This window comes from Equus przewalskii, chromosome 4 (assembly GCF_037783145.1).
Source record: "Equus przewalskii isolate Varuska chromosome 4, EquPr2, whole genome shotgun sequence".
Classification (NCBI taxonomy): Eukaryota; Metazoa; Chordata; class Mammalia; order Perissodactyla; family Equidae; genus Equus; species Equus przewalskii.
In genome coordinates, this window is record NC_091834.1 from 66,294,145 (window position 1) to 66,308,217 (window position 14,073).

The window sequence follows — 14,073 nt, forward strand, 5'->3', positions numbered from 1 at the left end:
CGCTTTAAATATGTCATTCTACTACGTTCTGGCCTCCATAGCTCTGATGAGAGTTTGGCCATTAATCATATTGTTGTTTTCCTGTAAGTGATAGGTCATTTTTCTCTTTCTGCTTTCAAGATTTTCACTTAGCATTTTGCTTTCAGGAGTTTGACTGTGAGGTGTCAAGATTTATTTCTTTTTGGGTTTATCCTAGTTTGAGTTTGTTGAGATTCTTGGATTTGTAGGTTAATACTTTTTCTCTATTTTGAGAAGATGTTGACCATTACTTCTTCCAATATTTTTTCTTCCCCTTTTTTTCTTTCCTCTCCTTCTAGAACTCCCATTTCATAAATGTTGGCATACTGGATATTGTACTACATGTCTCTGAGGCTCTGCTCATTTTTCTTCAAGCTTTATTTTTCTCTGTTCTTTGGTTTGGATAATTTCTATAGATCTATTTTCAAGCTCACTGATTCTGTCTTCTTTCAGCTTAAATCTTCTGTTGAGCCCAGCTAGTGAATTTTTCATTTCAAGTATTGTTTTCCAAGTCTAGAATTTCTGTTTGGATCTTTATTATAGTTTTGTGACTCCATCGAAGTTTTCCCTATTTTCTGCACATTGTAATAATATTTTCCTTTAACTGTTTTTACTATGGTTTTCTTTAATTCTTTGGATATACTCATAATAGTACTTTGAGGTCTTTGCCTGCTAAATCTACTCAGAGTCAATTTCTACTGAATGCTTTTTTCCCTGAGTATGGGTCTCTCATATTCCTTTGCATGTCTAGTAAAGTTTTAATTGAACACAGGATATTTTAGATAATATATTTAGCAACTCTTGAGTTTGTTTTATATTTCTGATGGTTGTTGGCTCTTCTTTTCTAGCAACTTTCCTGAACTTCAACGGCAGATCTGTTTCACCCAAAGCATACAGTCTCTGATGTCTCTGCTCACTTTTTTGACCTTGCTTTCTTAGGACCACTCCTGTGTATGCATAGCTTAGAGTCTCCCAGTGATTTGGGCTTAGCTTGGGCTGAAACACCTCAAGCTTGTAAGACTTCATTCTCTGTTGATCAATCTATTAGAGATTAGGGGTTATGGAATGTATCCAAGTGGGTTAGTGAATACATTCAAAGTTGCAGCTAGTTCTCAAGTCTCCCTTGGCTTTCTCTTTTCCTGGGCTCTTTCAGGTCTCTCCCACACAAGCATAGTTTCCCAGTCAATGAAGGATATATGGAGGGCTTTTCTTAGCCCTTTTGTGATGTTCTTATTACCAGGATCTCCTTATTAAGTTTATGGCTGATCTTCATTGTCCCATCTGGGGCCAAAACTTCTAGCTAGCAAAGCTACAGGTTCTCCTTGTTAATTCCCAACTGAGTCCATCACTTTTACCCAGCAAAGCCATGGATCTGCAAACCCCAATTGAATCAAGTCTGTCCCATTAGCAGTAGACCTGCTGGTTTTCACAGCCGGTTCCACAGTGATAAAACTACTGTTCTCACTTAACAAGCTGAGGGCAGGGTAGATGGAGCAGCTGCAGGCAAGAAGGTCACAGAGTCTCACTATTCTTTCTGAAGTTCAAGTAGTTTTTCAAGAATAAGCATTTCTCAATTCATTGTATGCCATTGGTTGATTTCCAATGCCCTAAAATGGTTGCTTGTGACAATGTCCCCAGTTTTATACTTGGTGTTTTGCACAAAGTAATCACCAACCCCTTCGTATCATCATAATCAGAATTCTTTCTTGTACTTGTTTTTATCTGAAAGAATCTGAAGGTTAAGCTTTAATAAAGTAAAGGGCAAGCTAATCTGTTTTAATTTGCATTTGAATTTTGTTAAATTGCGGGAGTCATATTTTAAAAGATGGACTTTGTCCAGGGAAAGATTCAGATAGGGATTTGTCCTCTATACTGACATCAAAAAACAACTAGCTTATGCGGCAAAGGGTATGGTATTGGTGTGATTTGTTTTTCTTTCCAAATTCTCAGAGTGTGAAGTCCCTGAGGAAAAGCTGGAATATAAAAAAAAAAAACCAAAAACAAAACAAAAAATAAAACAAACCAACCAACAGACCTCAAAACCAAAAAAAAAAAAAAAAAAAAATTCAACCTGCAATTTACTCTTCATCTATTAATTTCCATTATATATTCATGCCTATCTGGTGACTCACTTTGGGACTAAGCCACATACATCTGCTTTTGTGATATTATCTGGGTGTTTAGTCTGAAGACTTTGTTTTTCTTTTTTAAGCATTTGTATGTGTGGTAGGCAGAATTATAAGACTTCTGTCTCCTGCTATAAAGGCCATATTTAGTCCCCTCCCCCGAGTGAGGGCAGAACCTGTGAATATGGTTGAACATCACTTCTGTTATATGTTACATCATATAAAACTCTGAGCAGAGAACCCAGTTATGTTATGTCTAGACTTCTCATATGTAGAAACTGTGAGATAATTAATTTGTGGACTTTCAAGCTGATAAACGTGTGGCAATTTATTACATAGCAATAGAAAACTATGAAATCTTTCTTTAAAGTGAATCTTCTCATAAGATACCCAAGATTTGAGAATTTATATTTACACAAAATGTAGATTGGCATGTAATTATTCAGTTTACTCAGGCTTCTTTGCTTTGTGGTAGGTTTAATTTCAGGAATTCTACAGCAGATTTTCAATACATTTCTTCCCTATTTCCAAAAGAATACGTAATCATAACCCCTTTGAGTACTTACTATATACCAAGCACAGTTCTAAGTCCTTCATGTGCGTTTACTCATTTAGCCCCCAATGCCACCCTTAGGTGCAAGTCCCGTGTAATTCTCATCTTATAGATGGGGAGAGTGTGGTGCAGAGCGTGAAGCTGTGTCCCACTGGAACGTTTGTACAGAATGGTTGAGCCAGGATTCAAACTCAGGCCATCTGACTCCAGATGGTGCAAACTTTGTGGCTCTTAACCACCATGCCTTACTGTTGCTTCCACAAGCTCATCTAGGAAATGTGGAAAATTCAGAGAGGCACTAAGAAGAAATTATAAATCATTTATAAGCTCACCACTCAGAAATAACCATATAATCACTATTAACATTTTGGTGTTCATCCCATGTGGGAAGATAGCTATATAAATAGAGATGGGCACATTACAACTTTATAGGGATTTTTCTGCTTAATGCTTTGTAACATTTTTTTTTTTCTTTCTCACAGTACATTTAAACTGTGTTCCAGTTTACTCCCTCCACCCCGTCAAAAATTTATTCACTTTCTTCTGGAAGAAAAATATTCTTTAGATTTTGCTCACTTTATGACCTTTCCCCAAAGTTACAGACCTCTTTCGTTAGCATCTTTCTGGTCTTCTCTTCAGGGTTATGACCCCAGAAGAAGCCAGGAAAAGAAAAGACGCAAATGTGGGTATAGTGGAGATTTAGATGATCAAAAATTTACCATTTGTGCTAAAGGTTGGAGTTAAATTCTATGATAATTTAAAGATGAAAGTAGGGGATTAAAGAGAGAAGGTGTGATAAGTGAGGGGTGAAGTGCAAAGGGTGGCAGTGCAGATGGGAACCAGTGGGTGTCCAGCTAGAGCTGGAGGGTCCACAGGGTCCTCCAGGGTGGAGGTGAGCAGCAGGGCCGCAGGGACTGTGCAGACTGCTGTGCTGAAACAAGCCCATGAACTACCCCAGCTGTGACACTCCAGGGTGGGGGCGCTGAAGGCTGAGCACAGAGGCTCATCCACAAAAGCCAAGAACTGTCAATGTCAGGGTGATACACAAACCCTCCCTGAGAACTGAGACCAACCCTCAGAGAGGAGGGAGGGTAGGGAACCCTGAATTACCCAGAGGAGACTACCCTGAAACACATAAGTGGCAAGATGAAATGTTTTCTGCTATCGGTAGCAACGGTTGCTTATAGAGAAGGAGAGAAAGTGAAATATCTGTGTATATAGAAATTGTGATCATAAATTTTCAACCTTCTCTCCTGGTTCCAAATCTTTCCTATTTTTGTTCCTGACACTCATTTTACCATTCATGTTGGCTTGAAACCATAGGATCACCTCTTTCTCTTTAGCATTCAAACTATAAAATCATCTGTGGCCACTCTATGTGAGGTGTGGAGGTGGGGAGAGGAGGTTTTAACTGACTCTGAAGGCATTTTATATATTTAACTAAAAATAAATGAGGGAAAAAAGTTTTTTTCAACCTTTTAAAAGGCTTTCTGAGCACCAAATAGTGCTTTTAAAAAACTCCTAAAACTTAACGAATTAATTTAAATGTCAATGACTTAGAAACATAAGGATTACTTTGCCCCTAAATCACCCATGTTAAGAAAATGGTGTTTTGCAAAAATGAGCATGGCTTATTATTGCTTCCATAACATTCAAAAAGTGGCAGAAAGAGGCACTGCTTGTTCAAGCACATAGAATCAGCATTTGCTTAGTGATCAAACAGGATGTACAGTTTAGCGCCAAAGAATTACGGTAAAGTGAGAGAGGGGCCCTCAGAGCTTCACACAGCTTAGTTCTGGTTTTGGAATCTATTCAAAACTATGCCCTCCAGGTCTACTGGTTGGTTCCCCACTGCAAAGACTCTTCTTGGGACTGCAGCTGGGGTTGTTTATTTACGATGGGGGTGTTGGCTCAATCACTCAGTAACTTCTGTGGTGGCTTTTTTGGAGTCCAGCAATCCCCGCTTCTGTGAGAGCTGCTCCCTCAGCCCACGACCCTGGCAGCCACATCTATGCTGTGAGCTCTCCTTACTTCCACTTACCCCTTATTCATTGATCCAAAATCTTAGCCCAGATTCTCTCTCCTGGGGAGTTGGATTGACAAAGAGAAGGGGAGTCCATCTCTATGTGAGTTGAACTGTTATATGTAAACTCTGGACTATGGGAGGCCATAATTGGCCAAAAATTCTACAGCAGTTAAACCAGCTGGTCTGTGGGGACAGAGAGAGAGGCAGCATTGAAAGGCCAGGAGAGAGCACTCCCTGGGCTCCTGGCGCCAAGATTTTGTGGTTCCTGGCTCATTTTTTAGGCCTGTGTTTTTCTGACTTGTTTCTAAAATTCATTCCTGAGATTCTTATAAGAAAGTTTCCTCCTTTTTTTGGCTTAGCCTAGCTCAAGTTGATTCCTACCACTTGCAACCCTGGGAGTTATAGCTCTGGTAACCAAAATCGTGGTGAGAGACCTGATGTCTGGGAAACAAGAAGGGAATGGGCATAAGACAAGAGGAAAACAATAGTAGCAACAGCAATTTTTTAAAACATGGGATTTAGATATGACAAAAAAGCACAATAGACAAAAGAAAAAGCAGATAAATTGGACTTAATAAAAATTTAAAACTTTGACGCTTCCAAGGATACTATCGAGAAAGTGAAATGAGAAAACCCTTGCAGAACAGGAGACAATATTTCCAAGTCCTGTATTTGATAAGGAACTTGTATCTAAATGATATTAAAAAATTTTTACAGTTCAACAATAAAAAGACAATAACCTAATTAAAAAGTGGGACAAGGACTTGAAGAGACATTTCTTCAAAGAAGATACTCAAATAGTCAGTAAGCACATGAAAAGATGTTCAACATCATTATTATTTTGGGAAACACAAATCAAAACTACAATGAGGTATCACTCCATACCCACTAAGATGGTTATAATAGTAAAGATGGATAATAAGTTATTGTGAGGTTGTGGAAAAATTACAACCCGCATGTACTCATGGGGGGAATGTAAAATACTGCAGCTGCTCTAGTAAACACTTTGTCAGTTCCTCAAAATGTTAAATGTGGAGTTGCTGTGTTACCCAGAAATTTCACATCTACGTATTTAGTCAAGAGAAATGACAACATGTGTCCACACAAAAACTTGTTCATGAATGCTTATGGCAGAATTATTTGCAACAGCCAAGAAGTGGAAACAACCCAAATGTCCATCAACAATGAATAGATGAACAATATGAGGTACAGCCATATAGCGGAATATTATTCAGTCTTCAAAAGAAGTGAAGTTGATACATGCTGCAATATGAACAAACCTTGAATATGCTAAGTCAAAGAAGGCTGGAACAAAAGGCTGTGTATTGTATCATTCCATTTATAGAAAATGTCCACAGGGACAGAAGGTAGATTAGTGATTTCCAAGGGCTGGGGAGAGAAGAAATGGAGAGTGACTGCTAATGAATATTGGGTTTCTTTTTCGGGTGATAAAAATATCTGAGTTAAATATTGGTGATCAACACATAACTTATGGATATACTAAAAACCACTGGATCTTATCCTTTAAAGGGGTGAATTTTATACTATGTGAATTATATCTCAATAAAGCTGTTATTTAAAACAATATGGGGAAGAAATACATTACCTCAACTTAATCACTTAAAAAACAATGTAATCGCACTTACAGTGAGACATAAGTTGAGTTTTAATCAGCTGTGTAACCTTGAACATGTTGTTTATCTCTGTAAGTCTCAGTTGTTTTACCTGCTAAATGGAGATGATGATACCTACCCCATAAAATCATTGCGATGATCAAATGAGTTAGTACATATAAACCTTTTGGAAGACTGTTAATTACAGAGGACATGTTCAATAAATGCTAGCAATCTTATAATTATTAACTCACAAACGTAATTCTTATGGCTGAAGACCCCTTGGATATAATTACTGTCCCTGGCATCACTCCAATTACTTCAGACTCAACTCAGAGAAAAGGTGGAGGGCAGCTGCCCCATGGGGAAGTGTCAGGGAGCTGCAAGAACGGCTGCAGACCAGCAGCAAAAACAAACTATGAACAAGAAACAAATATGATTACTAAATGCTCATCTTCATAAAAACCCAATTAAGTCAACTGAACTCCAAGAAAAGTAGGAAAGCAGAACTACTTCTAAGTGTTGAGAAGATAAATATAGATATTTCATTTTATTATGATCTTATAAACCAAGGCAAGGGCATACTTTTATGATCAAGGTAAAACTTTATATTGGAAAAGTGATTAAAAGACAGCTGACAACTAATGAGGGTGATTCCTTGTTGGTCAATTGGATGATCAGAAATCTGACTGCCTGATCAACTTTTCTCAATGAGGTCTTTGTTGCCCAGGATCTTTCAAGAAGGAGGTAACTGCAATGAATCTTTGAGATCCTTGAAGCTTCCTTCTTTGACTGGCAATATTTGGGTAGAAACATTTCTAAAACTTTAAAACATTACCACATTCCTCTCCCATTTCACCCAAGTTTTAATTTCACCTTCCTCGGGTGACTGTGAATACGGTGAGGTTCTCGCAGTCAGCAGTTGTCTGCTTCAGAGCTGTCTGCCTTTGCCCCGTGATCATGGCTTTCTGCCAGCGCTACTACTGACACTGAGTTTACAGGGTTGCTGAGCAGTGGGGTATTATCCAGTGCACTAAGTGTTCAATTACTCATTCATTTTAAAGGATTGTGATCTTTACAAGACTCGAGATTCTCATTTTTCTCTAAACTGGACAGAGGGATTTTAAAAATTATTGTTATTATTCATCTTTATATCTCTGGCTCAGAGCACAGGGCCTGGCATATGGCGGCCATTCAGTGAACATGTGGGGAGTGGACATGTGGGAACGTCTGGGATGAGTTTGAAGTCATATAGTCCTACTTTTCATCAGAAAGTAGTTAGTGGAAGCCCAACAGCACTTCCTCCTCTCCTCCTGCCCCGTCCACAAGGCTCTTCCTCTTACCACCAGCTGTGACTAGGCTTACCTCACCACTTCCTAGGACACTTCCCGTATTGGGTGCTGTAAGTAAGGACATTACCAGATTTCCTTTCAGGAGACACTCACTCCCCCAGCTGCTGGGAGTGTTGGTGCTGAGGGCTCACACTGGAGTCCCTCTCCAGGCACTGTCTCCACCAAAGGGAGCTCTTCCCCTGGAGTCATTTCACATTTAATGACCATCCAGCGTGAGGATTCCAAGGCCTGGACCCACTTCAGGACGACTCTGAAGAGCCATTTTAGCTCCAGAGCTCTCTGTGGGATTGGCTGAGGCTTTCTGTTTTTTAAAGATTGGCACCTGAGATAACAACTCTTGCTAATCTTCTTTTCCCCAAAGCCCCCCAGTACCTAGTTGTATATTCTAGTTGTGAGCGCCCCCAGTTCTGCTATGTGGGACGCCGCCTCAGCATGGCCTGATGAGTGGTGCCATGTCCATGTCCAGCATCTGAACCAATGAAACCCTGGGCTGGGAAGCGGAGCATGCAAATTTAACCAGTCAGCCACAGGGCCAAACCCTTTTTTTGTGGCTGCAGCACAGCCCTTCTTCACCTTCTGCCCACTCCTGCTGCCTTCGCTCCCTCACAGGCGTTTTTCCCAAGAGCACTTCTCAATAATGCTAATATATATATAATATTATATATAATAAATATATATAATATATGTAAATATATAATATATAATAATAATAATAATATTCCCTGCACACACATTTCTGAGTCTGTTTCCCCAAGGAACCACCTTTGAACGGTAAGACACTAGTTTGGACTATGTGTAGTACCTGGCTTAGCACATAGTCAGTGCCCAGTAAATGTTGACTCCTGTTGCATCCACCTTTCTTGTTATGATGACAACAGGGAAATAAGTCATCCAAGCAGAGTTTGCCAGAAGTTGTGAGTTGGTGGGAAAATGGGTGCTAAACCAACATCTAACCTGATCAGCAACAGACTTTCCAAGTTCTTGGGTTCCATGGGGTGTTTGTATGGGCAACCAAAGTGAGCCCGTGTGCCTAATAGAGATGACCACAAATTCCTTGACACTCTCCAACAAAAGGAGTGGTGGGTGTCCCCTCCCCTGAGTCTGAGTGGAGGGACCTGTGACTGCTTTGACCAATACAAAATGGCTGAAGCAATGCTGTGCCTGTTTTCAGACCCAAGCCTTGAGAGATTGGTACCTTCTAGTTCCTGTCTTTCAGAACTCTCTCTCTGGGATCCCTGAGCTGCCATGTAAGAAGGCCTACTATGCTAAGACTGCCCTGCTGGAGAGGCCAACTGTAAAAGCTCTGCTAGACATTCCCCAGCTGAGCCAACCTTCTAGCCATCTCCCACTCGCAATGTGCCAAACGTGTGAGTGAAGCTGTCTTGGATCATTGTGGATCCATCAATCTACCATCTGAATACCACCTAGTGACCTCAGTGAACCCTACATGGAGCAGAAGAATAACAAGTCAGGCTCTGAAAAATTCTTTTTTTTTTTTTTTAAAGATTGGCACCCGAGCTAACATCTATTGCCAATCTTCTTTTTTTTCTGTTTTTTTCTTCTTCTTCTCCCCAAAGCCCTCCCAGTACGTAGCTGTATATTCTAGTTGTGAGTGTCTCTGGTTGTGCTATGTGGGATGCCACCTCAGCATGGCCTAATGAGCGGCGCCAGGTCTTTGCCCAGGGTCTGAACCTGGGAAACCCTGGGCTGCAAAAGCGGAGCATGTGAACTTAACCATTTGGCCACGGGGCCGGCCCCTGAAAAATTCTTCACCCACAAAATCATGATATAACAAAAGAGTTATTTTTAAATTTGTTATGTAGTAATAGATAACTGGAACGACCTCATCCTGGAATCCTCTCAACACCTCCTTCTAACTCTCTATCCCTCATTGGGAACGGAGCGAGGAAGAGAATATCTCATAAATACTTTATAGAGGTGGAGGCCCACTATCTCAGATGACTTGCCTAAATCTAAATGTTTAATTTGCAACCATCCTAGAAGTAGAACTGATTTCACTTCAACCTTTCTCAAGTGTATTTCCGTTTGACAGGATTTATAGTTTTGCTTTGAAAAAATGAAATGATAGTAAATAATTATTTGAGGGAACCGAATGGTGGGTGAGGATGACCTCCCAGGCATGGTTCCAAGGGGACACCAGACCTCTGCTTCCAGATCTATAGAGAACAGATTTGCAGAGAATCTGGTTCTTAAGGTTTTAACTGAAAGGTAAACTTTGAGACTAGAGAAGTGTTCCTTAACATGCATGATGACTCAAGTCATGGTTTGTCAGGAACTAGGAATAATTGAGATATTTTTCTGTACTATCTTCAGAAATAATTGATACGTGTCAGAATCTGTGTCCAGATTTTCCGTTTGTAAGACATGGCCACTAGACTTACCCCTTGGGTTCTATTTCTAGCTTCTTATGCCAGGATTCTATTTCAAGATCTATTCATTTAATAATTGTTACTCAGAGCTCTGAGTCTCCTTGGCTCCACCGACTGACTCAATAAAATGCCTGCCACCGTTCTGGGAGCTCCAGGTACAATATGGATAACAAAAGTCTTACCTCACTTTTACTCTCCTCCAAAAAAACCCCACAAACAAAACACAACAACTTTGAAGTAAAATTTTTCACTAAACGATAAGTGAAGGAGCCACATCTCGGTAAATGTTCAATGTTTGCAGCTGACAGTCCTATTATTGTCAACTCTGGACTCCCTAAGAGAAAGAAAGAAACTAAGACTGTTGAATCCTTACTGTGTGCAAATACCGTAAATTTATATGCATGATCTCAATTCTTACAGCATTCCTGTGAGGTGGGTATTGTTAGCCCCATTTCATCCAGGCATGGAAGGGTTAAGTAACTTGCTCAGGGTTTCACAGACAGTAAGCGAAGGAGCAGAAGGGGAGAGGGTGGCAGCAACCCAAACTCAGATATGTCCGTCTGAGGTCAAATTCCATGTTCTTTATCCGGTGTGATGCTGCCTAATCTCCTGAAAGGGGCTGAGAATTTTGGGCTCTTATAGTTGCCTATCCACGGGAAACAAATTCCAATCACCAATGAGGTGGAAGGCTTTTATGACTAATTCAAACCAACAACTGTATAGCGCACTGCTATGCACATGTATGTGCATATAGTGTGAATGCTCGTTCTAAGACTCAAAACTTTTCGATGTTTGGTGAGGTTATTGGTGCCTTACTTAGAATCTAGTAAGTATGGATGTCATTAAGTAGATGATTTACTACTCAAGCAAAGTATTTGATCCTACTGTTATGCCCACAGAAAAAATACACAAAACATTTACCTACCTACACAGGAGTGGCCATTGGAGTGTCGTGCAGGCTGGTCATCATACGCTGGAGAGGCCAAGGCGTGAAGGGGCAGGAGAAACAACAGAGGAGCCGCCATAAGGAGTTTGCGGGGGGACTTCATCTCTGAGCTGTCGGCCAGGAGAGACCAGCCTGGCTACAGAAGCTGCCGGCTAAGCGAAGCTGAAGTTGAGGCCGCAGAGTCGATCAGCCTCTCTCCCTTTCTGTTCTGTCCTCTGACACGTACACTCAGCACACTCTCACATACACACTTTTCACTAAGTGTGAAGGGAATAAAGACTCACAAATGCTCAGAGACCTGCTTCTCACTACTGCAGAACCCTGAATGAGAGCCACACAGGCCTGGGTTTGGGGAGAGCCGAAGCGAGTCCTAGGTGTGCAGTTCTGAGCAAAAAACTGCAGGAAAAGGAGAAAGACAAGTAGCAGTAGTGGCAGCAACGTGCACTTCTGTGCTCACCAGCTGAAGTCAGAGGTTGTGAACCTGAGGAACCTCGAGGTTTTCCGGAATCGTGCTGCAGGGTGGTTGGGAGGCCCTTCCCCTTTCGTTCTTGCAAAACAAAACTAAGCTACAACTAAAACTGAAGGAAAAAAAACAACCCACAAAGACACAACCCTTAGCAATTTGATCAGCAGGGTCCACGTGTTATAGGAAGTATGACTCATTTTATTCAGAAGTTATTTAGTTTTGCTCTAAACAGCTTTCTATGGTGAGGTTGGGCTTCTCATTTTGTTGCTAAAGAATATTCTGATCAAGTCGTTATTCTCCTCTGGAGCAGCTGGATTACTCCTGGAGGGTCAAGTTTTCTCAAGGCTTTTCATTTGGTGTGCAGAAAATGAGCAAGGAAGACAATAATGGGCAGTCGGCATGGCTGGATTTTAAATCTAATAAGAAAAAAAGATGTGCTAGAATTAACCAGTTCATATTTACTTGGCTGTGCATGATGTATCTCTTCTCTAGATTTTCAAAGTGTGTTTATATTTCCCACCTGTGGATAATTTGTTCATTTTTAAGAGACTGATTTTCTGTTTTGAAGATGAATCTGAATGCTGTTTTTCTGGGGGGAAAAAAACCTGAACTAGATCGTAGATAAAGAAAAGACACGTAACGTAAACGCTTTGTTCTAAAACAGGATATGGCAGAGTCAGCTGCTGTTGTCAGACGAGATAAGGGGACTGGGCCAAAGCGCCCGTCTAGACAAGCAAAGGAGATCGTGCGGTTTTTATTCTCTCAGTCTAGTTTATTAAGAAAGTTTATTATAAACTTTATGAAATATGAAAGCGATCAAACTTGCTAGAGATTTCTCCTCCTCCTCCACATACTTTTATTTAGGGAATAGCATTTTAAGTAGTAGGCAGAATTTTAGAGTTCTACTCTTTCCAGGATGTAGAAAATACCAATTTTTATGGTTTGAAGATTTCTCGTGTAAGCATTAGTTTAACGAATGCCAACTTGTCAAATTTCTGAATCTGCACCAGAGATATCACCCTGCAGAGCGTTTCCTTCTTTATGCCCCAGCACAGGTTGGGCTAGCCAACCTCCCTGGACCTCTATGGATGGACCCCCATGGATGTCCTTGGTCACTATGGGCCTGTGGCCTCCTTTGAGGCTGAGCTCCTGCCTCTCAAGGTCCCCGACCCTGTGACCAAGGGAAGCTCTGGAGGTCACCAGGACCAGCACAGGGGTCCGGGCTAGGGAAGTTCCAGAGTCTTCCTAGGGACACAGGATAATTGAATGATTAAGAGCACAGACTGCAAAGACAAAAAGACTATGTTCAAATATCACAGCTGTTGTTTACTTCTGAGTAATGTATTAGGCCAGTGATGTAACCTACCTGCACTTCGGTTTCCTCATTTATATTGGCGTAATAATATTTGTCTTACAGGGTTGCTGGAAGGACTAAAATAGATGGTGTATTCAAACTATAAAGCGATGCACCTGACAAGAAGTAAGTTCTTACTAAATCAAAGCTTTGGTTTTTATCCCAGCAGGAGTGTGATGAAATCTGTATCCCAGGCCAGTCTTCCAGAGAATTCTAAGACACTCATGGTAGTTGCAGGCCAAGATGTGGGGAAGCAGCGTGGACTGGAAGAGGCAGCATTTACTGAACATTTTCTGTGTGCTGAGCAGCACTCCACGAGTGCACAATCTATTTGCTCACCCACAGGTTGGTGAGGAATCTTCAGACAGCTTCACAAAGAGCATTTGGCACAGGCTCTGAGCATCCTGAGGTTCTCCTCATCTAGATTTATAGCTATAGGCAAGCCTGGAAAATCTCAAGGTGAGAGGAATTTCTCAGTATAAAGCTGTGTGCAAGTTTTAGGCCCTTGGTCACGTGTGCGTGACCCAGCTGGTTCCACCCACAGCTGCCTCAGGGTTAGTGAGCCCTGAGACCACCTGGTGTGCTCAGGCTTCAGGGCTGGCCACACTGGGAACCCCCGGCTTAGCTGTGTGGCACTAAGCCAGACCCTTACCATTTTCGGTTGTAGGGGTACGTCATGGCAGTATCTGATACATAGTAGGTTTTCTGTAAATGGAAGCGATTTTCATGCTTGAAGGTGATTTCTTATGGGCAGGGTCAAAACAGGAACACAGAAATCAGGAAGCAATTTTGTTAACTGATGCCGAAGCGACTGCATGTGCCCTTACACCACTAAAACAAAACTTCCCTCTTGTCGCCAAGGTGGCGAGTTCCTTCTGTTTGCACAGGCGTCCCTCAGACTGGCTGGTCTCATTTCCCCCGACGGGGCTGCCTTTATTCATTGAGCATTGAGTGCAAATGACCCAGGATCTCTGCTCGACTTGCTGAAAGACCCTGGGCCCACCTGTGTTTTGTAACTAGTTGGACCCTGTATGGTATCCTTAGAGGGCCCCTGCTGTCAGATGCTCCAATTCCGATTTTCTCAGAATTGCTTTTGGGAATAAGATTTCTTCCTTGCAGCACTTTGTTATTATTTCACTTGGAGAGTTCCCATTCAAACTACAGTCTGCCCCTCTGCAGCAGAAGGCTGAGGGTTTATAATTCCCAAATGTTACACTTGTGTTTCTGGA

General features: G+C 41.4%; 1 protein-coding gene across 1 annotated transcript in view; it reads right to left on the minus strand.

Moving 5' to 3' along the window:
• The window catches only part of AOAH (acyloxyacyl hydrolase), a 180,420-nt gene extending 168,756 nt beyond the window's left edge, over positions 1 to 11,664 (minus strand). The window contains exon 1 of the mRNA XM_070616264.1: positions 11,004 to 11,664. Coding sequence (XP_070472365.1) covers positions 11,004 to 11,127 — 124 coding nt within the window. The 5' untranslated portion in view covers positions 11,128 to 11,664. The remainder of the gene's footprint in view (positions 1 to 11,003) is intronic.
• Positions 11,665 to 14,073: the final 2,409 nt, after the last annotated feature.